The following is a 24,712-nucleotide window of genomic DNA, read 5'->3' on the forward strand; positions in this document are numbered from 1 at the left end:
AATTTGACCCTACAGTTTGTTGTAATCTCCCCAAAAATGTAATCCCCGCAAACAACAACAACAAAAAAAAGGCATCGTAATCCCCAAATTTGCTGTAGACAGACAGACATATATTGTGCGCCCAAAGCCCCCAAATTTGGCATTTTTCCCCCAAACGTTTGTGAATCATTAGGTGCCAACATTTTGAGTTTGCCTAAATGTGGAACTCCTCCCCCCCAAAATTGTATAATCCCCTCCAAAATGTCATTGTTAATAGATATAATCCAACTATTTGTTATATTCCCCCAAGATTGGACATTATAATCCTGAAATTGTGTGGGGAAGACATATATTGTTAGTTGTTAACTGGTATAATTCCAAATTTTGTTATGGTGTTCCAAAATGTGCTCATAATACCCCAAAATGTATTATTTGATTTGATCCTACAATTTGCTATAATTGCCCCCAAAATGTTATTGTTATTGTTAATAGATATAATCCCACCATGTGTTATAGCCCTCCCAAAATTTAACATTGCAATCCCCAAATTTGCTGCAGTTTTATGAGTTCAGGACATATATTGTGCGCCAGGATCACCCGAAGTTTGTTAAACCCCACAATGTTTTGAATTTTCTTAACTGGGTATAGCCCCCAAAATTTGTAAAATTTTGTTATTGTGTTCCAAAATCCCCCCCCCCCCCAAATTTGCTGTAGTTCAGGAGTCTGCTCATGCCAGAGACAGTTTTGTAGTGAAGCGATTTATTGTTGTTATTGTGCGTACAAATCCCCCAACTTTGGAGTAGTGACCTCAAAATATGCTAATTCATATAATCCCAAATGTTGTTTTAGTGTACCCCCAAAATTGGTATAGTGCGAAATCATGTTATGATGTACTACAACATTTTCTATTTTTTCTGTTTATGTCATTTTTATATATTACCCAAATTTGTGCCCCCAATATTAATTAATTATTAATTATCAATTTGTGAAAGTCCTCAAAATATGTCATTACAATCCCCAAATTTGCTGTAGCTTTATGAGTTCAGGACAGTTTTGTAGGGAAGACAAATACTGTGCACCAAATTCTCCCAAAAAAAGTTTGTTAATCATTATGGTCCCACAATGTTTTGAGTTGCCTTAATTTGGTATAGCCCCCCAAAATGTGTGGAGTCATATAATTCCAAATTTGCCATAGTTCAGGAGTTCGGAAGTCTGCTCATGCCAGAGACAGTTGATTAGTAAAGAGATTTATTGTTGTTATTGTGCGTACAAATCCCCCAACTTTGGTGCAGTGATCAAAAACTTTACTAAATTCATATAATCCCAAATTTTGTATTAGTACAACCCCCCAAATTTAGTGTAGTGCTAAAACATGTTCTGATATAACTACAATATTTTTCTGTTTATCACAATTTTGAATAATCCCCAAATTTGTGCCCCCAACATTTGTTATTTATAATCACATCATTTGTGATAGTCCTCAATATATGACATTATAATCCCCAAAACAGCTGTAGTTGTGGGAGTTCAGGAGCTCGTTCATGCCAGGGACAGCGGTGTCATGAAGATGTTTATTGTTGTTACTGTGTTTGTTAATCATTATGGTCCCACAATGTTTTGAGTTGCCTTAATTTGGTAGGCTATAGCCCGCCAAAATGTGTGAACTCATAATTCCAAATTTGCTGTAGTTCAGGAGTTCAGAGGTCTGCTCATGCCAGAGACAGTTGTGTAGTGAAGAGATTTATTTTTGTTATTGTGCATACAAATCCCCCAACTTTGGTGAAGAGACCCCAAAATTTACTAAATTTATATAATCCCAAATTTTGTATTAGTACACCCCCCAAAATTGGTACAGTGTTAAGATGTGTTCTGATATAATTACAACATATTTATTTTTTCTGTTTTTCCCAATTTTGTCTATTCCCAGATCTGAGTGCCAAAAACCTGTTGTTTTTTTTAGTTTTCCTACTTATCTTAACTTTATATAATCCCCCAATTAGTGTTACTTACATTTGTGATTAATAATCCCAAAATAAGTTGCAGTTTATAGTTTTTGGAGTTCAGTAGGCGGCTCATGCCAGGGACAGTTGTGTGGTGAAGACATTTATTGGTCTAAAAGAAACTGTGATCAATAATTCAGTTGATGACTGGTTGTTACATCATTTCAAATATTGCCACTGCAAATGTACAATTACACTTCTGCTCAGATATCTGGCTCTCCTCCCGTCTCGTAAAGAAACACACAATGATCGGATCATGATGCAATGACAGCTCTTGAATGAAAGCATATAAATGTCACTTTCACAGCTTATCTGAGGGGATGAAAATTCACAGACAACTGGGGGGAGCTCATGAAAAGAACTGTATTGTGTATACACTGGTATTCAGCGAGGGTAATTCCCATCATTTTCGGGTCATTTTCTAAATAGAGGATGTCAGAAATTGTACACCATAAATATCCCTCTGTGTCGAAAGTCCATATCGCAGCCATAAAAGCTCAGTGTCCATTAAACCAGGGTGGGGATTCAAGCACAGGGATGCTTTCCCATCAGCTGATCTTGACTGAGTCTTTATCGGATGTGTCTTTATTGAGGATGACGTAATGACTTTTAAAAAACAAACAAAAAAAGGTGATGAGCTGTCTCAAACAAACCACTGCAGCTTGATTCTTTGGGGATATGCTGAAGTTCATTTGGGACTCTCAGAACGGGTGCTCTGAGACAAATATCGTCAGACGTATAATGGAGCTGCCTCTGAAGTTGATGACATTGTTGACTGTGACCATCTCCAAGTCCAGCACCAACTCCCTGGGCCCCTTGATTGGCCGTGACAGGACGAGTGTGGCGCTCACATTACTGGTTTGCTGAAAGATAAAGAAGACAGGGGAGGAATGTGAGGAACGGAGTACAGGAAACGCTTGAATCTGACAGCTGCACACGATGGAGGAAATCCAAGTCCCCGGGCTTTGTCGTGTCATTTACAACTAGCAAACACAAGCACAAAGTCAAGGAAAGTTAATGTGTTTTCCATAGTGCATGAGGTCAGACTGGGCCTTGTTTAAACAAGGACAAGGGAAGATAACTTTAACAAGATACTGAAAAAACTCATGTGGTCATTAAATAATGCCACAGAGAATCTTTATACTTTAAAATCCTCCTTTAAAGTCTCTTCTATGTCTATATTTATTTCAAAAGCACCCCTCAAAACACATCACACACACTTACTGCTCCATCTACTGGCCAAGAATAGGTGCTTCATGTTTTGCGTCTTCCCTTTTCTTTACAGACATTATGCCAAGTGTATATGTGTTTACTTAAGTCCAGGTGTTACTGATAACATTAACTCTGCTCTGTTTAAATGTTTCAGTCATTTAGCCATCATTTATTTTATTATACACACCTGTGCTTTCCCTGACGTGTTAAAATGTGTTGTGGAGAAGGTCTATGTATGTAAACAAATTATATTGGAGCTTAATAATTTATGTTTCCTGTTCAGAATCTGTTCAGAATCAAAACTATAACAAAGTGTTTAAGGTCTAAACTTGACTCAGGATCAAATATCTGCTATTTTTTGCTGCAGATTTTTAATGCAAGCTTCTTATGCGCAAACATATTTAAAATAAAGTGAGAATGGGATAAAACACATGACCTTAAACTGTAGATATACATGTGCTCAAAGTTATTTGTTGGGATTATTATTTTTTGGTGTTCCTGTATAGCTCGGTGTGTGTCTCCTTATCTTGTTCATGTCTGATGAAGGAATGGTGCCGAAACATCACATGCGGTGATACAATTAAAATTTCCAAGAGGAGCTGTTTGTGGTGTGCAGACCTGTTTTTGTATTTTTGACATTGCTCCAAAATCCCATACAGCTTAGTAGCAGCAAAAGTTGTTAATTTTCCAAATCATATTTCTTATTATTTGATAAAATAACAGTTTTTTGCAGTGCCCTGTCTACACAAATCAGTACTACTTCATTTCATGTTTCAATTATATTCATATTTTAGCTTATATTTTAACTTATCTCTTAAGATTCTCATTTTGTTTTTACTTGTGCAATTTTTTAATCAATATATATTTATACATGTTCAGTGAGCATTGCTGGAAACAGCCTGAGATCCAGCAACTGCTTCTCTGTTATTGTTGTGGCATATGATGATAGGGATGCATGATAATATCGGCACATCATCGGTATCAGCTAACATTGGCTTTAAAATGAATGAGAATCAGAATCAGCCAACATGCTTTTTCTTAATATGGACAATGAATTAATATTACATACATTGAAAAGTATTATATTTCATGTCTCCATCTGCTGGTGGGCCGTCATGATTAGAGTATGCATGTATAATATGATGTTAACTCCACTACAGAAGAGACTTGATGATCACTAAAATTAGGTGGATATATCGATATCGGTATTGGTTATTGGTCAAATGAGTTGTTATATATTGGCATATATCAGGCAAAAAATCCAATATCATACAATCCTATAGGATAATGAAGAACTTGAAACTTGGAACATTTATAACTGTGCGGAGTTACAGTGCTAAAGGCTCAAAAACATTACAGTCTATTAAGTTTGTTTTTGTGCCTCCAAATCAGGGAACATGTCTTTAAATTGCTATATTATGACAAACTAACAAAGGCCCATGATTTTTTACTTAATGACAATTCAGTCTGACATTTGTGCAGCATAATCTTATTTGCAACATGATTCTGAGACAACATGCTCATTGTTGACCTCATTTACAAGCACCATGATCACATCAGATAAATCCCAGAATTTTTATAGTTGTTTTGCAGCCTCATTGGTGACCAAACAGTCACAGCTGTGGTGTTTCTGCTCTTCACACAGATAGTTTAACAGTCAAACAGCACTGTCATTTCCCTTCCTGCTCTGCTCTGTAATTTCACTGGATTCTCTGGTGATAGTTTGAGTTTCTGCAGGTGGCGCTGTTTTGTTTGTTTAACTAGTGATAGCTCTTGCTTACAACCCACTTCTTGTTCTCTTTATTGTAAATAAACATGCAGTTGCTTGCTGCAGTCAGTAACATAAAATGCAGGAGGCTCTGCTTAAACAGCAAGTATAAATTTATTTAAAACAATAAATGTCTCATTTCATTCCTCTAATGAGACACTTTGGCATTAGTCCACTATATCATGCTGTATTTGCCCGTCTCGTCTACAGTTTACAGATCTGTACAGTAACTCACCCTCATGTAAAACTCTCGCCCATCGTTGCCCGACTTTATCTGGAAGATGTAGAAGGCGCCAGGGTAACGCGTGGTGGCCTGCATCTGGAAGATGTCAGCAGGCACACTGCGCCCCGACGACAAGTCCATGTGTCGGTAGAGAATAGTGAAGGGTTTGTCCCTGCAGGCAGGGTTCTCAGCTGAACACATGCACTGACTGCACAGGAGGACACACACACACAGGGGGAGGTTAGGTTATAATACAACCTATGAGCACATGTGTAAATTTAACTTTGGTGGAAACACTCACTTGTCACTGACTTCGATGTAAGGAAGGAGACACTGTAAAGGATTCAGGCATGTGTAGCCTCCCTGGAAATTGAAACATACTTGTGCTGTTGTACAGGTGTTGTTACCAGTGTCACATTCATTGATATCTTTAAAATCAAACACACAACAATCAGAGTCAGTTAAAACATCATCATCATCATCATCATCAACATCAGAGAAACAACATTTACACAGCAACAACAATACAGTTCATGAGAATGAGTGTGCCTGAGAATGGAACTACAAAACAAAGACAGAACATAATAAAAGTAAAATGACACTTGTTTTAAACATTAGCTGATGTAAACCTGATCCATAAACATGCAGCTAATCTCAATGCTGGCTCAAGTTTACTTAAATATCTTTACTGTAGAATTGCAGATGTAGGTGGGTCATTTCAACTAAATAAAAACCTCAAATACAAAACATTTTAGGTCACAGGTGAAAAATATTCCTTGCAAAATTAACATGACAAACAGGAACTACTACCCTGTATAAACTATACACAACAAGACAATTCACAGAAGCTTTTTAGCATTTTTTTTTTTCATTCATAGTTGCCCAAATATCTGTGACATCTGTACTGCGGCCAAACTGACATAAAAAATAAACATTTATTGTCTTCTGTCCTGAACTTTACCTTCACAACTCCGTCCATCCTCAAACACATAATATCCAGGCGGACAGATGCAGGAGAAAGAGCCGGGTGTGTTCACACATCTGTGCTGACACAGAAACTCAGAGAAGCTGCACTCATCCAGGTCTACAGGGAATAAAAAAGGATTAATACTAATCAGGAAACGACTGTAAGGGCTGCTCAGTGCTGCCGAACAGCAACAGGGTCTTGGGCTAAAATCTGACCAGGTCTATGGATTTCATTCTAGGTGTTCTGATTCACTCCCACAGTCCGATGTTTAAAGAGGCTGTAGGTGTGAATGTGTTTGTCTGTCTATAGAAGTGATGTTCAACTTAAAGCCAACAATTGGATGCTGTATGGCCCATCGAATATTTTCTATTTCATGATGAAAGCAAATTAATTTACACTGGAAATGCATTTTTATGTATTTGAATGCAGCTAAGGCGCCAGAGAGCACAAAAAGGCACGGAAATATGGGTTGTTTATCAAGAAAAAGTGCAGGATCATCAAGACATATTAATCATGTTAGTTTATTAATTGGCACTTTGGTGAAGTCACCCCTGGTAAGAGTATCTATAGTCTAAAGTATATGTGTTAGCCTGTGAGACCCAGTCTGAGCTGGAACTGACTCCATCTCCTTGTGACGCAGCACAGGATCCACAGTTATAGAAAACAGATTAATGGATGGACAGTGTTGATGGTATAATTAATCAAATTACCATATAAATCTAAAGTATACACAGTTAATTAATGTACAGCTTCGCTCATTTAAAGTGATGTTATACTTTATTTATCAGCTCAGACATAGCTCAGGTCACTTTTACTCTGTAGGATGTCAAACTTCAATGCTCTTCAGACAGACTCCATTTTACATCTCAAAGTCAAAAAGAAACGGCTCACCAATCTGTAATGAACACCACCACAATACAAAAAACACAACCAGCTGGTCTCACCAATGCACGAGGTGCCATCTGCTGCCAACTCGAATCCCTCGTCACAGTTGCACATGAAGGAGCCGTAGGTGTTGAAGCAGCCGTGACTGCACGGTTCGTCTTCACACTCGTCCACATCTGGAGGAACAAACAGAGGAGGGGAGAGTAATCAGAAACAGTGGGGCACGGCATGGAGGTGAGCATGTGTGTTTATCTGCAAAGAAACAATGTGCATGTGTTTCTTTGCATGGGGCATTTATTGTGCCTCTGTGTGTGTGTGTGTGTGTGTGTGTGTACCTTGACAGGTCCTGCTATCTGGGTTGAGGATGAAGCCGGGGTTACAGGAGCAGGAATAAGAGCCGGGGACGTTGGCACACAGCTGTTGGCAGTAACCATAGCGACATTCATCAATATCTGGCCAAAAAGAAAGAGACACACTGGTTATGAATCATCATACTGCAGCTCTGTTTACTGTGATATAAATGAAAACCCACAGTGTGGTGTGCTGTATTGATTTGATTAAGCAAGACCTCTGCTGAGCTGCTGTACTGCACATAACCTGAGGAGGGCGCTGTTTAGCTTTCAGAGGCATTAAAGGCATTTTGTACAGCAGACAAAAAGCAGCATTGTCTTTTCTGCATCCAACTGTGGTTAGAAGTAATATGGTCTTAATTTTAGGAAATACTTCCCTGATATTCCTTCTTGGTCACTGACTCATTTGTTTACATAGCTCACACAAGTTTAGACCATTAACTACGAATCATGTGCAACAAACTTTACTGTCGCATTAGTTTTGTACCTTCAAGGCTGCCATCACATTTATTACTATTAAAATATCAATTTGCAGGGGGGCAAACAATGTTTGGTCACTGCTTGCTTTTCAGATTTTTTCAGAACAAAGCTTATGAATGCGACACCTTTTAGCAACTTTAGATTGACTTTCAAATGTCAGAGCTTCTGTAGATGCACCAACTGTTTCTGTTCGTAATTGCATTAGTGTACAATAATGATGCTCACTATAACACAAGTTTTACATCTCTGTTTTACATCAAGTTGATTTTCACATCCTTTAACTCAGGGGTATGAAATGAATAATGTATTTTTTATTTTATTTTTTTTACGTTTTAATTCTTACTATCAATACTGTAGGCCTAAAGTGTTTCTGGCATTCTCCAAATGTAAAAAAAAAGTGTTGCCTATACACTGAATAAAAAACGTTTTTACATTTTATCAACTAAATGATAAGTTTCAACATTTCTTTAAAATATAAAAGCAACGCACACTAAAAATTATCATGAGGTGCTGATCACTGGCAAGAAACTTGATTGTAGAAAACAAGTGTCACACACTCTGGCTCCATATGCATTTCTTTTATTTTGATCACGTTTCGGACAAAAGCCAAAGGCTGAAACTTTATCATTATCAAAATAAAAGGAATGCATATGGAGCCAGGGTGTGTGACACTTGTTTTCTACAATGAAGTTTTAACATTTCGACAAGTAAATATATGTTCAGCCTAATACCGTTTCCTCTACATTTTACCAAATCTCAATTCTGGTGGCCACATTAGTCTTGAGTCTCCCTAGCTTGGCTATCTATTGAAATCCAAAAACGGAAAAGTTTTGGAGGAATTAAAAATTGAATTGTGCGTGAGAGATTCGTTTGCTTTTACCGCCAACTCTGCAAAGTTAAAGGTCCAAATAATCATAAATAGCCCACTGCAGTGCCACCTGGTGGTGGAACATATTAATGAATGCCAGAGGTGGGTAGAGTAGCCAAATATTGTACTCAAGTAAGAGTACTGATACTTTAGAACAATATTACTCAAGTAAAAGTAAAAAGTAGTCATCCAAATAATTACTTGAGTAAGAGTAAAAGAGTATTTGGTGAAAAAACTACTCAAGTACTGAGTAACTGTTGAGTAACGTCTGATTTATTTGTAAAATAAGAACATGAACGTAATCAATCAAAAATAATAATCTGCAAATTCATGTATTTTAAACGATACCCCTTTAACTAAAACAAAAATAAATTAAATCTTTATAAACATAACATAAATCAAGGCACAAGAAACACAAATATATTCTTATATATTCTGTACATATATATATGTATATATATATATATATATATATATGTAATTATGTACTCAGAGGTGGGTAGAGTAGCCAAATATTGTACTCAAGTAAGAGTATTGTTGCTTTAAAACAATATAACTCAAGCAAAAGTAAAAAGTATTTTGCATTAAAACTACTCTGAAAAGTACAATTTATCCAAAAAGTTACTCAAGTAAATGTAACTGAGTAAATGTAACTAGCTACTACCCACCTCTGATGAATGCTCATTTAGATCTATTTGTAATGTTGACAGGCTAATTTAGATTTAATAGGCTGTGTTACCTTCATAATAAGGTTTAATATGTTTTGCAGATCCAGATAAATTTTTGGTAAAAAAAAAAATGGCTCTGTTGACAGTGAAGGTTGCCGACCCCTGAACTAACTGATATGGTTTTGATAACTTTCAGCACTAGTGTAAATTATGTGCAATGTGAAGTTAATTAGCTAAAATATGTAAAAACCACTCCCTCATGAAGAATTTAACAATGTTGCTGTGCTGATGTTCACTCAGTTCACTCACCCTGGCACTGTCCACCAATGAGCCAGTATCCCTCAGTGCAGGAGCAGGTGTAGCCACCTGATGTGTTGATGCAGACCTGGGTGGGGTTACAGTGATGAGAGTTTGTCTCACATTCGTCAATGTCTGCAACAGAGAGAGAGGGAGTGTTGTTATTAACAGTGCCTCTCCTTTTTTGAAGAAAACAAAAAACAGTGCGTAGGATCCATACTAAAAATGTACTTTCGGACAAAAGCCAAAAAATATTTGACAGTTTCTACAGTCAGGCTTCTACCTCACCACCTGTGTCACCAATTTCCAGTCTCCAAAATGTTTGTAAGCATGGGTCAAAGTTGCTCCTATCAAGTCTGCTTTTATAAATCACAACTTTTGCGCGGAAAGTGGCGCACGCCTCTTTCGGGCCTCGTTTTGTGCATACACTGTGTTTATAAATGAGACACCTGTTGATTCCTGTGTGGAGCATTTAAGGAACTAGATAGATGGACACATAGATAGCGTACTTTATTCAACCTAAAGGGAAATTACACAGTTACAGCAGCCAGGGCAAATCAAAGAATCACCAAATGAAATATGAACAATAAAAGAACAATAATAGTAATATAAACTTGAGACCTCAGCCCCTCTGTGCAGAGTCTGCATGTTCTCCCTGTGTCAGTGTGGGTTTCCTCCAGGTACTCCAGCTTCCTCCCACAGTCCAAAGACATGCAGGTTAATTGGTGACTCTAAATTGTCCGTAGGTGTGAATGTGAGTGTGAATGGTTGTCTGTCTCTATGTGTCAGCCCTGTGATAGCCTGGTGACCTGTCCAGAGTGAACCCTGCCTCTCACCCAGTGTCAGCTAGACTCATTTTGAGGAATGATAATGGGCGAATTTAGACTTTCACCTTCATTATAAGGCTCAAATATGTTTTGCAGCCCAGGCAGATTACTTGAGAGCTTTTATGGCCAAAAATGGCTCTTTTGATAGTAAAGGTTGCCGACCCCTGGCGTACATGGTTTTTGTGTTTCAGTTTGGCAGTTAGCCTTTAAAATCTACACAAAGGAGATGCCTGGAGAGGCTCCTTTTAAGGCGGACAGAGTTAGGGAAGGTTGATGCACATGAGGAATGTTATATAGGATGTAAAACAGACAGTTAATGTACATGTGTTTTAGAAATGAGTGAAAGAATACGGTGGAAGCACATTGATGCTATTAATTTCTATGTGGAAGTTATGCTTTTGTACTTTCAGAAATGTATGGTCTCTTTTCTTATTTTTTGCTTCATGTCTCAGCAAGCCCCTTATATGGTTGACCCCTCTCGGGATCGGGATGGGAAGTTTTGTCAGGAAATAGGATGTCCTTTTCTCTGATTGGCTCTACTGATGTTATATTTCAAAATAAAAACTGCCAGTCACCACACTACACAAAAGCTACACAGCCTACTGATAGTAATTTTTCTACATGCCTTGCTCATAAGCATGTCCACTAGACTGCTGGGCTTTAAGACTGCACCGACAATCTTCCAGTCCAAAGTCTGTTTGTCCAGCTCTCAGGTTTTCACCACCCTGTGTTTAGAAAAACTCTTAACACAATAGTTAACATTTCAATACAGCATCAATTTACTGTTGTTTTTGCACCAGATTAAAGATTTCTCAGATTACAATCTGAATTCCTTTAACGCCCTTGGAGCAGCTCACACACTACATCATAATAGTCACATTTCCTTATGAGGATATGACAAATGAAAAATTCCAACCTCTGTTTATGGTTCTCAGACCATGAAGTCACCAATCTCTAGAAACCCGGTGGGGGAAGTGGGTGGGAGCCCAGTTTTTTGTTTGGACAGGCAGCTATGAGAAGCGATAACGTCTGTCGGTGGGGCTGTTGGCCTTTGTGCCAACTTGGACCACTGGCCCTTCACAAGGGGTGGAGGAGGCCCGGAGCGCTCGGCCTCTGGCCAACATCTACACGGCCCCCCGACACCTGCTTGCAGTTACCAGTCAAAACCTCTCTGAAAGGTCTTCATCTGCACCCCATGTGTAGCCTTACTGCAGATCTCCAACATACACACACACACACACGAGCTGCAGGAGCGTCTCAGTTCAGCTCCTTATATAGACTGATTCATGAGCTGCCCATGAGCTTTGGGGTCACTGCTGACAACCTCGGTCAGCTTCAGAGGAGACATGACAGATGGGATTTGTTTAAAATGGCTGAATGTACAGAAAACTGAGAGAAGCTGACCATTTGACAGACCGTGATACCAAATTTGTACACAAACTTACACAAAACAACCCCCAGTGGATTTCATAGTTTCAGATTTACTTCCTGAAGTTTAGGCAACAAAAGTACGTGGTTGGGTTGAGAAAAAAAAACATGGTTTGGCTAAAAATAAGTACAACTGTTACTGATGTCATGTTACATCACAGGACATACGTCACTAGCGTAGTATGCTACTCATACCAGCACACTATGTTGCAATTATATGAACTGACTTTTGGTTTTACACAAACAGCAGTCTTCCGAATAAAATCAGAAATTTGCTTCACCCATCCACCATCCATCCATCCATCCATCCATCCATCCATCCATCCATCCATCCATCCATTTTCATCTGCTTATCCAAAGCTGGGTCGCTGGGGCAGCAGTCTGAGCAAAGCACCCCAGACGTCCCTCTCCCCAGCAACACTTTCTCGGCTTTTCTTCGTTCTGGGTCTGCCCCGGGGCCTCCTACCAGTGGGACGGGCCCAGAACGCCTCCCAGGAGGCATCCTGATCAGATGCCCGAACCACCTCAACTGACCGCTATCAACGGGCAGAAGCAGCGGCTCTACTCCGAGCTCCGTCTGGATGTCCGAGCTCCTCACCCTATCTCTAAGGCTGAGCCCAGCCACCCCACGGAGGAAACTCATTTCGGCCACTTGTTTCCACAGCCTCATTCTTTCAGTCACTACCCAGAGCTCATGACCATAGGTGAGGGTTGGGACGTAGATGGACCAGTAAATCGAAAGCTTTGCCTTCTGGCTCAGCTCCCTCTGAACAATGACTGTCTGGCACAGTGTCCACATCACTGCAGATGCCACGCCAAACCGCCGATCCATCTCACACTCCATTCTACCCTCACTCCTGAACAAGACCCCGAGATAGTTGAACTCTTTGAAAGACGCCACCTGGTGTGTCTCATATCGTGCTAACAGGTGCCTCTGTGCATCAGTATCTGATGGCGACCGCCTGTGACCAAGCGTCAGTGTTTGATGAGTTAGGAGTGACACTGGATTGGTTATTTCAATGGCCTACTAAACCTCAATCAATATAGTATGTGAACACGGGCTCCTCTCTTTCAGAGCCAGACACCAGAGAAGTAAGTCTCAAAGTTGTGATGATATCAAGTATGAAGTCTGGAGCAGCTCCATAAACAATGATTGGGAGCCTGATTTTGTGGACACACAGAATGTTTCTTTTCTTTTTTATACCCAAATGAGCTTTATGCTGTTGTAGTGTCATCAGCTCGGAAACAGAAAATACTCAGAACACCCCTGGGTGCTCTCAGAGCCTGTTTACACATGGTATTAACACACATTTTGGTTATCCAAACACAAGTGGACAGCCAAGATACATCGCCGTTTCCTCCTGTTTCTATCATGTGTCTCCAGTAAACCATTTGTGTTTGGATTTTGTTACGACCTACATCATTTTCGCATCAGTCAAAGAGCACAGTTATTACGTCCACACTCTTGCTAACTGCTTGCTAATCATGTAGCGGTTGTGTCGGTACAGCTGGAGATATCAACACATTTTCTTCCACAGGGCAAAACAATGGACAGTCATGCATCACGTCGTCCAACTTGTCGTAGTTATAGAGCGTTAGCATGCTGTCACTAAGACAACCACCATGTCCTGCACTGATGAAGAAGTCCTTGACGATGGTGCATCAGGACGCATTACCTTATACCAAATATAAACAAGCTCTCGGTGCCATCTTTAATATCTTTCCCAATTCAATGCCAATGGAGCAGCTCCTGACATCACAAATTTGAGTTTTTCGGTTTGGGAGAGAGCTGTTCATGTTTACTAATATTGTTGGACTGTCTTAGACCACAGGAATAACAAGTATGAATTCTGAAAATTGCCCTACTTCCCCTTCCTCTCAAACCACATGGAAAATTCAACGAATGTAATCAGAAGCAAATAGTCTTGTTTTCAGATCAGCTATGATGCATTTTTTAGTGTATCTCTTGGTTTCTAAAGCCCACAAGGTTGGACATTTTTCTGAAGCCACAGAGGAGCACGTAATCCTGCAACTCGAGCAAAAAACATGAAAATCCCCAAAACTGAAGTTACGAGCGGAAATGAAGAGCTCAGTCCCATGTGAAGAGAAAAACACAGTATCTGACCTCTGGAGGCGTCATGTGACTTACAACACTCTGGGCTGCTGCTGGTTCATATGACAGTGAGTAAAAGTGTGCTTGAGTAATCAATTCACCCAAAATTCAACAACATATTCTCTCATCTGCTGCTATTTGTGTCCGGCCAAGTTTTTGGTGTTATGTGCAGAAGGGAGATGATTAGATCTCTACCAATACTGTAATAAAGGTGCATACATTTTCATTTGTTGTCCACAAAGCATAAAATCTTAACAGAAACATGTCTTTCCCTTTATTCTGGATTATCTAAAACCTTGCTGCAAACTGTTTCCAAAGGGACCGTTATTTGGGAGGAAGTAGTTCTCTAAGTAAAATAAAGTTCACAATTGTGACACAACTGTCCACATACTTTTGGTCTAGTATGCCCCCTTGTTCCAGTTTAAGGAATATTTTTTTGTGAAACACACTTATTCACTTTCTTGATAAAACTTTGATGAGAGTATAGATAACACTCTTGTAACTGTCTGTTCAATATGAAGCTGGAGCCAGGAGACGAGGGCACACGGCTATCTTAAGATAACAAAATCCACTTACCAGCGGCTCTTTATCTTGTTGGTTTAATCCGTACAAAAAACAGTTGTGGTTGCAAGCTGTGCCAGACTACTTCTTGGCTTTTGTTTATGTTTGGATTAAACAATTGAGAATGACAATGTCTTATGGCTCGCTGTTTCCTCTTGTTTCCAGTCTTTATGCTCAGCAAACTGGCTTCTGGCTGCAGCTTAATATTTAATACACAAATGTGACAGTGGTATCATTCTTCTCATCTAATGCTTGGCAAGGAAGGCCTTCGCATATTTCCCAAAATGTCAAACCATTCCTTTCAGGAAAGGCTTAAGGCCCCGACACACCAAGCTGACGATCTGCCATTGGTCAATGTCAGGCTGTTTGTGAGCGATTGTGGCGTGTCCCCGACTGCTGGCACTAAGACGGCCCTTGACTGCTGTTTTCTGGCTGATTCAGCATGCTGAATGGGCAGCAGAGCCTGCAGAACCCATAGGTAAGAGAAATTACTCTCATTGGCAATTCAGTTCTGCGCACCAGAAGACAACAAACGGCTAAATTCAAGAAGGCGTGAGATTGCAACATACTTGTTATATTAAGTAAGATTATGTCTTTATCCGTTGAGCTCTTAAGCAGAAACAGTTAGAAATCTAGAAATGTTATTGTTCGCTAGCACATTTATTCTTTCAACATCGGGGTGTTGTCAATGTGCTAACTGGCTAACTAGCACCTTGAATCCGTCATGTGAGTTTTCTGCTTTCCCTCTTTGAGCGATAAGTACAGACTACTGCCGCCTGCTGGTATAGAGAGTTATGTTCTCTCGTGCAGGTGCAGACATACGCACAAATTGGCTGTCGCAGAAGTCTTTGTGATGTGTATGAGAGCAACTTTTTGGCAGAGACACAGGCGACGTGAGGTGACGCAACAGTCGTCCTTTGTAGTTCTTTGATGCTGGTTTGGTGTGTCTAGGCCCTTGAATTTATAATCTGGAAGATGTGGGGGCACTAATGGTGGTAAGTGCTAGGTGCCGGTTTGTTTTTGGATCTCACTTCCCAGAGATCCAAACAGTGTCCCCTGTGTAACCACACTCAGTTGGCAGTTGTTTGTTCGGCCAAACTAACCATTTACTCACAATACAAAACAGTACATTGTTTCACACACGAGTGAGTTAAAAGGCGAGTCGTTTGCATTAGCTCCATCTACCTTCTCTGGCAAACCAACCACTGCTAGTTGAAGAAAAACATGTCACTAACTGTGCGCTGTAAGGGATTTTTTCAGACAACCTGTTTGTAATACTGCAAATGCAAGGGCTTTAATCAGTGGGCCATCGGCTCAAACACCATCGTGTTACCTCATTTGGCACAAGACGTAGCTCACATCGTAGAGTGGTCATCTACCAATCGGAAGGTCAGTGGTTTGATCACTGGCCCTGGCAGTCTACATGTTAAAGTGTTCTTGGCCAAGATGCTGAGCCCCAAATTTCTATCAACGGTGGTGCCATCGGTGTGTTATTGCGTGTGAATGCGTATCTGATGAGTATGTGGCACCTTGCATGGCAGCCTCGGTCACCAGTGTATGAATCTATGTGTGAACAGGTGAATTGTGCTTGTGTTGAGTGGTCCCTAAGGCTGGAAAAGCGCTATATAAACGCAATTCACCTGTCATTTATTCACATGACAATCTTCAATATTATTTTTTAAATGCTACTGCACATTATGGGTCTTTTGACTATAATTCTGCCTCCAACCTTGAGTCAACAGTTTGGGGAAGGACCTCTCCTGTTACAACACAGCAGTGCCCCTGTTCACAAAGCCACGTCCACAAGAAATGATTGGAAGAACTTGACTGGTCTGCACAGAGCCCTGACCTCGATCCACGTCCAACACCTTTGTGATGAACTCTAACGCTGACAGCAAGCCAAGCCTTATCGCTCAACATGGCCCACTTCACTCATACTCTTGTGGCTGATTGGGAGCACACCCCTGCAGCCAGGCTTTAAAATCGGGTGTCCGTATAGTGTATCTGCTGGGCTAGATACCACAAGGGGCAGATAATAACAGACTTTCTGCAAACAGTGTAATCTGTTGCACGGATGGGCTCCAGATATCAGCTAAAAGAGGACAATTACACACCATAACACTGCCTGGAAAAGGCCGCCCTTTGTAGTACAAATTTGACCTTGAAAAAATAAACCCACAAATGCATTAACGCATACCCAACGGCTAATTTGTTCTATTGTTCCCCCAGACTGGTGCCATTAGTGACACTGATAGAGCGTAGTGCCATTAACTTGAAGACAAAGCCATGTTTGTTGCAGGTTCAGACAGGAAGTCACAGTCTGTGTAATTTCTGCCCCGTAGCATCACTCAACAAGCCATTAGATCACACACACACACACACACACACACACACCAGCCTGTAGGGTTATGAGGACTTCTTAGGAACGGCCCTCACAGAGGCATGCCTGTTTTCCAGGCACAGATCTGGCAACACATGACCTCATGTTTGGCACTGTGATGGTATAGTTTACCCAAACAAGGTTGTGAGCCGATACACTGACAGGCCGTCTCCCCTTGAAAGAGAAACAGGCCGTATTTGTGCATGAGCTAAACTCTAAAGCTCTCTTCAGAGGGAGAAAACTGTACTGTATGTGTACATTTTCCACTCATTACAAGGTCATGGCTGATTTATCCAAAGAAACACTCCAACTGGACTTTAAGGAGGCTGTTCTCAACAGCTTGTCCCGGCTGGACACACTGGGGAAATTATGTTGAGATGTATTTAAGACAGCTGGGCGGGGGGGGACATCAGACATTTAGTGTTTATCTGACAGCTGGGATCTCTTGCAGTTGTGAAATTCAACAGAATCAATTAGAGAGCAGAAATTCCCTCACTGTGAGGAGTTCAAGGCCCCTCTGCTGCAGCCGGGTGACGGCAGACATGACGCTGCACCGAGCATCAAACACCATCTGTCCCTGTGATCTGATGGATTCATGCATTCCCCTGGAGTTCAACCATAATCTCTAAAGACTTACACTGAATCCCTGGCCTCTAGTGCATTTCCCGTGTGTCACCACGTCCATCTAGTTTCACTCTAACATCTGATAAACAGCAGGAGGTGGCAGATGTCGGGACTCAAAACATTCACATCTTTCAAGCAGAGTCGCTGCAGAGAATCAGCTCCAAGCTGCAAGCTGCAGCAGCAGAAGACAGACTGGGATAATTATCCAGTAATGATCCTTAAAGGGACAGTTCACCCCCAAATCAAAAACATATATTTTTCCTCTTACTTGGAGTGCTAATTATCAGCTTAGATTGTTTTGGTGTGAACTGCAGAGTGTTGGAGATATCAGCTGTAGAGATGTTTGCCGTCTCTCTAATATAATGGAACCAGATGGCACTCGGCTTGTGGTGCTCAAAGCACAATGCACGATGTCTCTTTCCAGAAATCATGACCCAGTTACTCATGATAATCCACAGACCTTGTTGTGAGCATGTAGGAACTACTTTCTTTCTACCAAACTACACCTGTACACAGACGGAAGTGTGCATCTACTGCTAGCTCATCTAGCACCACTAAACTAGCTAACGTTACTGCTTAAGGGGTCGCACACATGCTGCGTTTTTTGCGTCCTCAAATTAATTGTTTTCAATGAAGACGCGCGGCAGGCGTTCTCAAATGCCAGAGCAACTCCAGCATGCACGCGTTCCCAACGCAATGACAACACCGAGATACATCGAGTTCAACTTTTGGGTCGCAGCAGCGGGCACCACATGTCATGTGATGGGGAACAACCAATCACAGTCGACAGATATGTTTCCCTTCTTCTGTAAATATCAGTCTGTGGTAAATATGGAAAAGCTGATCATTTTGATTCAGGTCTCCCAGAGCTTTTCATCTGTCAAACAAGCACGGTCTCACTCTTAAGTTGTCAAAATCTGCCAACTGGGCAGTGACTTGCGGCGTCAGAAACTAACAAAAAAAGGCGTCCTTTAATGTCGCCATGATACGCATCCAGTTGCCGATTTAGTTTAACGGCGCCTGAAGGCATCAGGGGGAAATGCGGCAGGACAAGGACGAAAGTTAAGGTGAAAGTCTGAGAGGGGCGGGAGTGATGGTGAATGGGTCCAACACCAACTTTCACCTGAGAGAGCGGTGTTCGGGCTTCACTATAACTTGCAACCAAGCAATTCTTTTGCTGGATGCATTTTGCCCACAAATACAACATGCTAATGTTTTTAGCACAAGCCTATGGCATTTTAACATTTTATAAATTTACCTAGCGGCTAGCGTACTTGTCCTCTACTCATATGAAGCCCATGACAACAGCAACACTTAACAAAGGTAACGTTACAAAATTCAGCTCCATTACAGCTCACAAGGTTCACAGACAAAACAACTGTCTTATGCTAAACACGTTTTCCAAACAAATATAACATGCTAACATTATTAGCACAAGCCTATGGCATTTCACATTGTAGAAATTAGCCTAGCGACGAGCAGAGATTTCCTCTGCTCATATAAAGCCAGGATAAATCACACACAAGACTTAAAATGCTATTTTTGTGGAGGCTTTATTGTCTTCACAATTTATTGTTTCTTATCTGTGAAATTAAAGTAAATAAAAGCTTTGTTTCCACTGAGGGAAATGGTTTCAGCTTGGGGCGTTGGTGGCTTAGTGGTAGAGCAGGCGCCCCATGAACAAGGCTGTTGCCGCAGCGGCCCGGGTTCAAATCCAGCTTGTGGCCCTTTGCTGCATGTCATCCCCCTCTCTCTCTCCCCCTTTCACACTTACCTGTCCTGTCCATTAAAAGCAAAATGGCCAAAAAAATATCTTTAAAAAAAAAAGGAAATGGTTTCAGCTTACAAAACTAGACAGGAGATCTGCGTCGCGGCAACGTGTAGTCAATTTCTGGGGAGGTGCACGCCAGGCTATGGCGTAGGGTACAGCATAGGCTCAGCGTCGATGCAGAGTCTATGGTGTAGGTACGGCGTCGGTTTGACACAGTTGTAAAAATTCTGCGTTACGTTTATTTTTATTTGATTTATTTATTTTTTTAATGGTAGTTATTGTTTGAGTAGGAGATTTATTTCTTAGAAAAAGTTTATTTTCTCTTGTCCTGCAAGGTTGACGATTTTGTTGAGGATATGATGCCAGCAGCAGAGATGTTACTGAGTGTTACTATGAAATAAAACACAGTCCCGGTCTCAACCACACTCCCCAATCCTGCGTCTGGTGCCTCCTTCTCTCCGCACCACACTCACACAAACCTCCAAGGGAGGTGTAGAGGGAGAGTCTGGCGACAGGTGTGCAGAGGCAGTGGGTTACATTTACATCTTGTGCTGTCATGAGCCTCTCATCCATGAGTAGATGCACTCCTCCTTCTGCGTGGTGATACGGTTGGTGGGTGTAGTTCGGTAGAAAGAAAATCATCCCTAAAAAAACCTGCTCACAATAAGGTCTGTGGGTTATCTTGAGTAACCAGGTCATGATTTCTAGAAAGAGACATTGATGTTAAGTTTTTCAAACTTTTTTTTTGTTTCTTTGAGCACCACAAGCTGAGTGCCATCTAGTTCTATTATACTGGAGAGAGGGCAGACATCTCTACGGCTGATATCTCCAACACTCACCCAAACTATCTAGTTTGATAAACACGAATCAAAATAGGTCATTTTGATTTTAGGGTGAACTATTCTTTTAAAATATGATGTCCCTTTTAAGACTCACTGAGCTCTCGTGGCAGCCAAAAGACTCACTTAAACTGAGGATCCCATGACTTTAAAAACAATGTTGAAAAACTGCTTCTGGGGGAGAAAATGTGACCCACATATAAGTGTTTCCCAACTGAAGATAAAACTGAGAGGTTATGAAATAATGGTAGGAAGCAAGAAAATATATTGATGTGTCACAAAATTATTTTTTTTACTGTGCAACTGTCCTCATGAACTGATTGATACTTTTGTATTTTCAAGCGCCTAAAACGTAAAATAAAACAGCCAGAAAAGGAAAAAGCGGTCTTTGCCAAAGGGGCTGGAAGTAGATATTGCTTCATTGCAAAGGGTCAAGAACCCCGCTCGGCTCTGCAACCACTGTGGCTGCAGAAACAGCAGACTGACTTCTGGCTCATTAACTGCATTCACTGGCTGTAATGAATGGGAGCATATGCTGGCACACTCTGATACCGAACAGAAGTTTTTTGTGTGGCTGCTATAAACAAACAACGAATACAATGAGCAGCACTTCTGGAAAAGCTGACGACTTTTGATAAATGAGACCAACAGACTTGGGTGAAGTGGTATTTCCTTCACATTTTGAAATCTGTCATGTAGACAGGAAAAGTGAGGTCTGCTACACAGCACGACTGTTAGTACATTTACGCAAGTGCCACACTTAAGTCCAGCGCTGAGGTACACTTGATTTTATGCTGCTGTCTGCTTCTACTCCAGTACATGTCAAATGGAATTATTGAACTTTAACTCCATTGTATTCATCCGACAGCTGGAGTTAGCAGAGGTGTAGACTTGATCCATATGACTTGGACTTCAGTCAGACTGTGCCTTCCAATACCCATACCACCATACTATATAGTGTGCCAGAAAAAGATTTAGTATGTCCCAACACATAGTTTGTCAAACGCAGTATGCCAAAAATACCAGGATGTTCTACTACATCAGGTCTGATTTTGCAGTCTGCAAACCAGCATGCTTTTCTGGCTATTCTGACCCACAATCCTCTGCACAGCAGATGATACATCACATCGACTGAGCTGCAAACAGATGCCAGCTGATTGACAGCTGTCAGAAGTTGCAATGGGGCATGACAGCACATTGAAGTAACCGATAACCAATGGAACAGTAATAATAAGAATACTAATTCTTGAAGTGAACAAAAAATATAGTAATTCTCCAGATCCACTTTGAACCAATCTGACAGCATCCAATTAAGTCGCAGGAGTGAACCAGAACTAACATTACGGTACTGAGTGTGAACGTGCGGGTCGAAAACTAAGATCCAACAACTTCCAACAAACTTGGTTTCACAAATAAATGCAACATTCAAAAAGAATTCATGATTTTTGTATGTCTAATATCGTATTACTCAGTTGTTAAAATGGCATTACATTTGGTGAAGAGCAAACTATGACTTGTTTAAGACTCAAAACTCAAAGTGTAGGACTTGGGAGTTGACTTGTGACTTGCAAAACAATGACTTTGTCCATCCCCTGCGAGTTACTGTGTAATTTATAGTCATATACACTGATCAGCCACAACGTTAAAACCACTGGCAGGTGACGTGAATAACATTGATCATCTTGTTACAATGCATTGTTCTGCTGGGAAACCTTTAGCTCTGGGATTCACATGGATGCCACTTGACATGCCCCACCCACCCAAACACTGTCGCAGACCGAGTACACCTCCTCACGGCAAAGGTATTCTCCAATGGCAGTGCTCCTACATCAGGACAATGTGCTGTGTCTCACTGTAAAAACTGTTCAGGAATGTGACAAAGAGTTCAAGGCATCGACCTGGCCTCTAAATTCTCCAGATCCCGATCTGATCAAGCATTCGTTGGATGTGACGGTACCTCACTTTGCAATTCACAGGACTCAAAATCTCTGTTTCCACCAAGCAGTACGGTACAGTTGAGTTCCACTGTGAAAAGTTGTGTGTGTGTTTGACATAATGCAAGTTTCGCACCTGGGCATAATACGGCAGCCAGCTGGTAACAAACAGTCTCGTGTGACAGTTAAACAGAGAGCTAAAATATGTTTAAGAAACCATTTTAGGCGAGAAATAGGCAACACAGGTTCAGTTCAGTTCAGTTCGGTACACATTTTTTGCCTTTCCAATGTGAAAAGTTGTGGAAGGTACCAATGAAACTGTTCCTCACCGTCCCCATGTTTGGTCCCCCCTCTGTTGGGGTACCTAGCACACAGATCTGGTACTAAAAGGTGGAGCTGTGAACACTGCAGTCTGTTGATTGGTCAGTAGAGGACGGTCACTCTGCTCAGGGCTGAGTTGTGGCTGGTTTCGAGGCTCATGTAACCACTGTTCATACTACTGCCAACACCTTGGTGCCAGGACCCTCCTAGAGGTCCTGAGCCCATGCTCTGACTGGTCAGAAGCTCCACCTTGGATCGGACTTGGCTCTGACCTGTGGAAGCATGGACAGAGAAACTCTGGGGTACTGGTACATCTGTAAAATGCTTGATCGAATTGGGACCTGGAGAATTTGGAGGCCATTCTTTGAGCCATTCCTGAGAAGTGATTTGTGGTGAGGCAGGATGCATTGTCCTAATAAGGGGCACTGCCATCGGGGAGGCGCTGTTGCCATGAGGAGGGTGCTTGGGTGGTGCGTGTCAAGTGACCCCAGGTTTCCCAGCAGAAAATTGCATCGTAACAACATGATCAACGTTATTCACTTCACCTGTCAGTGGTTTAATGTTGTGGCTGGTGGGTGTGTATCAGTATCAGGGGCCATTTTTCTGCACAACAGGCACCTTTACTTTTAATTCTTTTCTGCTGATAATACTTCTGTACTTTTAAGTAGGATTATAAATGCATGACATACTTGCAGTAGAGTTTTTACCTTGTTGTAATGGTGCTTTTACGCACAGTAAGTAAAGGATCTGAGCACTTCTTCCACCACTGAAATCACACAGCAGACACTGACTCACCATTACAGGTGCCGTCCTCTGCAGGAGCATATCCCAGGATGCACTGCGCCGTGCTCCTTACTCTGGGATAGCTGGGCTCCACAGATCTCGGAACACTCGGGAGGAAGGTGTCTGGAAATCCAACCGATGGGTCCGGGTAAACCGGCTCAGGCAGGACCGGGGTCTCCGGTCTGAACGGCTGGTTGTACAGGCTCCTGGGCATGCACAGGTAGCCTCCGTTCTGGTTCACACAGCGCATGTCTCCACGGCAAGCATCTGGCAGGATACGGCACTCATCCACATCTGGAATACAGAGCGGTGCAGTGATAAGGCCATTCCTGCACACAGAACATCTGTGGGCTTGTGATCAATTTACTGCTCGATACTGTGTTAAGTCTGGGAACTTATTCCACTGCACACTCTAATGTGTTTTTACTCTGGATGAGGCTCATGTCCATGATGCAACTTTCAAAAATTTGAGGTTAGAGGTCATGTCACTCACCTATACACTGTCTCGACCTGCGATCATAAGCAAAACCTTCTGTGCAGGTCTGAGGAGAGATGATCAGGAGGCTGTTTCAGTGTGTTTGTTTAAAATTTCTGACAAACTATTCATCAAATAAGGTTAAGTGTTATCTGTTACATTCTGCCATGCCTTTGTATCTTTACAGGCTGGCTTTCTTACAGTGTAATCACAGTTTTCTTGTCATTAAAGCCATTGACTACAGCACATTTCCAGGCTATGACCATGACCTTGGTCTAAATGAATGAAATCCCTGCAAACACTGAAGGAAGGTGTTGTGTTACCTGTCCGTGTCCAGGCTGGATACAAAGCAGAATAAATACCAGAGCTGCCAACATCCTGCAAAGAGGGAATTTCAAGTTTTCAACTCTGAAAAACCAGGAGCTCGGTGCAAGCACCCCGTTATATACTCATTCAAACACATAACTAAAGCAGGAACGACTCCGCTGAGTCCGTTACGCAAAGGAGGAAAAGAAGAGGATTACTGACCTTGCGGAAGAGCAAAACCTGAAGCCACGTATTTCAAACAGCATGGTTTATGGTTTCTCAAAAACGAAAGACTTAGACGACCCGTAAATTCTCCCCAAATCCCCTCGCCACTACCCAGCAGCGCTCTCACCGCCCCCCAACTATGCGCCTTTACGCGAAAGCCGACACCAGGTTTTCATTAAGCGCTGTCTGGTCGAGCTGAAGCTTCGGTACATTGACCAAGTGTTGCAGGAATGCCTTTTTCCAAAATGGACCGTTCTGTTTCTGCCCCGCTCTGTCGTCCTCTACGAGATTATTTAGCAATGCAAATTGACTGGCCCCCTCCGAGCGCTTTCACAACAGCTGGATTCAATCAGGGGAGAGCCAGCCCCCTCCGGTCAGAGCGCGCACAGAGAGACAGCGGCGCACTCACTCCAACAAGCTGCTACTCC

General features: G+C 41.6%; 1 protein-coding gene across 1 annotated transcript; it reads right to left on the minus strand.

Annotated features, from left to right (window-relative positions):
* Positions 1-1,212: 1,212 nt before the first annotated feature.
* On the minus strand, positions 1,213-24,712 carry fbln5 (fibulin 5). The gene is made up of 11 exons (XM_050062909.1): positions 24,282-24,712; positions 24,077-24,131; positions 23,772-23,820; positions 23,291-23,572; positions 9,710-9,832; positions 7,370-7,486; positions 7,094-7,210; positions 6,144-6,266; positions 5,484-5,610; positions 5,195-5,390; positions 1,213-2,842 (listed from the first exon to the last, which is right to left on the minus strand). Exons 1-11 carry the CDS (start codon positions 24,323-24,325, stop codon positions 2,681-2,683), a joined length of 1,395 nt encoding a protein of 464 aa, XP_049918866.1. The 5' UTR covers positions 24,326-24,712; the 3' UTR covers positions 1,213-2,680.

The sequence above is a fragment of the Epinephelus moara genome, chromosome 14, assembly GCF_006386435.1.
Source record: "Epinephelus moara isolate mb chromosome 14, YSFRI_EMoa_1.0, whole genome shotgun sequence".
Classification (NCBI taxonomy): Eukaryota; Metazoa; Chordata; class Actinopteri; order Perciformes; family Serranidae; genus Epinephelus; species Epinephelus moara.

Excerpts from the sequence above, each read along its gene's own strand:
- fbln5 (XM_050062909.1), bottom strand. The coding sequence starts at position 24,325 with ATGCTGTTTGAAATACGTGGCTTCAGGTTTTGCTCTTCCGCAAG. Across the intron at positions 6,267-7,093 it reads AGATGGCACCTCGTGCATTG|ACCTGGATGAGTGCAGCTTC; the intron begins GTGAGACCAGCT and ends TATTCCCTGTAG. Across the intron at positions 2,843-5,194 it reads GGCGAGAGTTTTACATGAGG|CAAACCAGTAATGTGAGCGC; the intron begins GTGAGTTACTGT and ends TTTATCTTTCAG.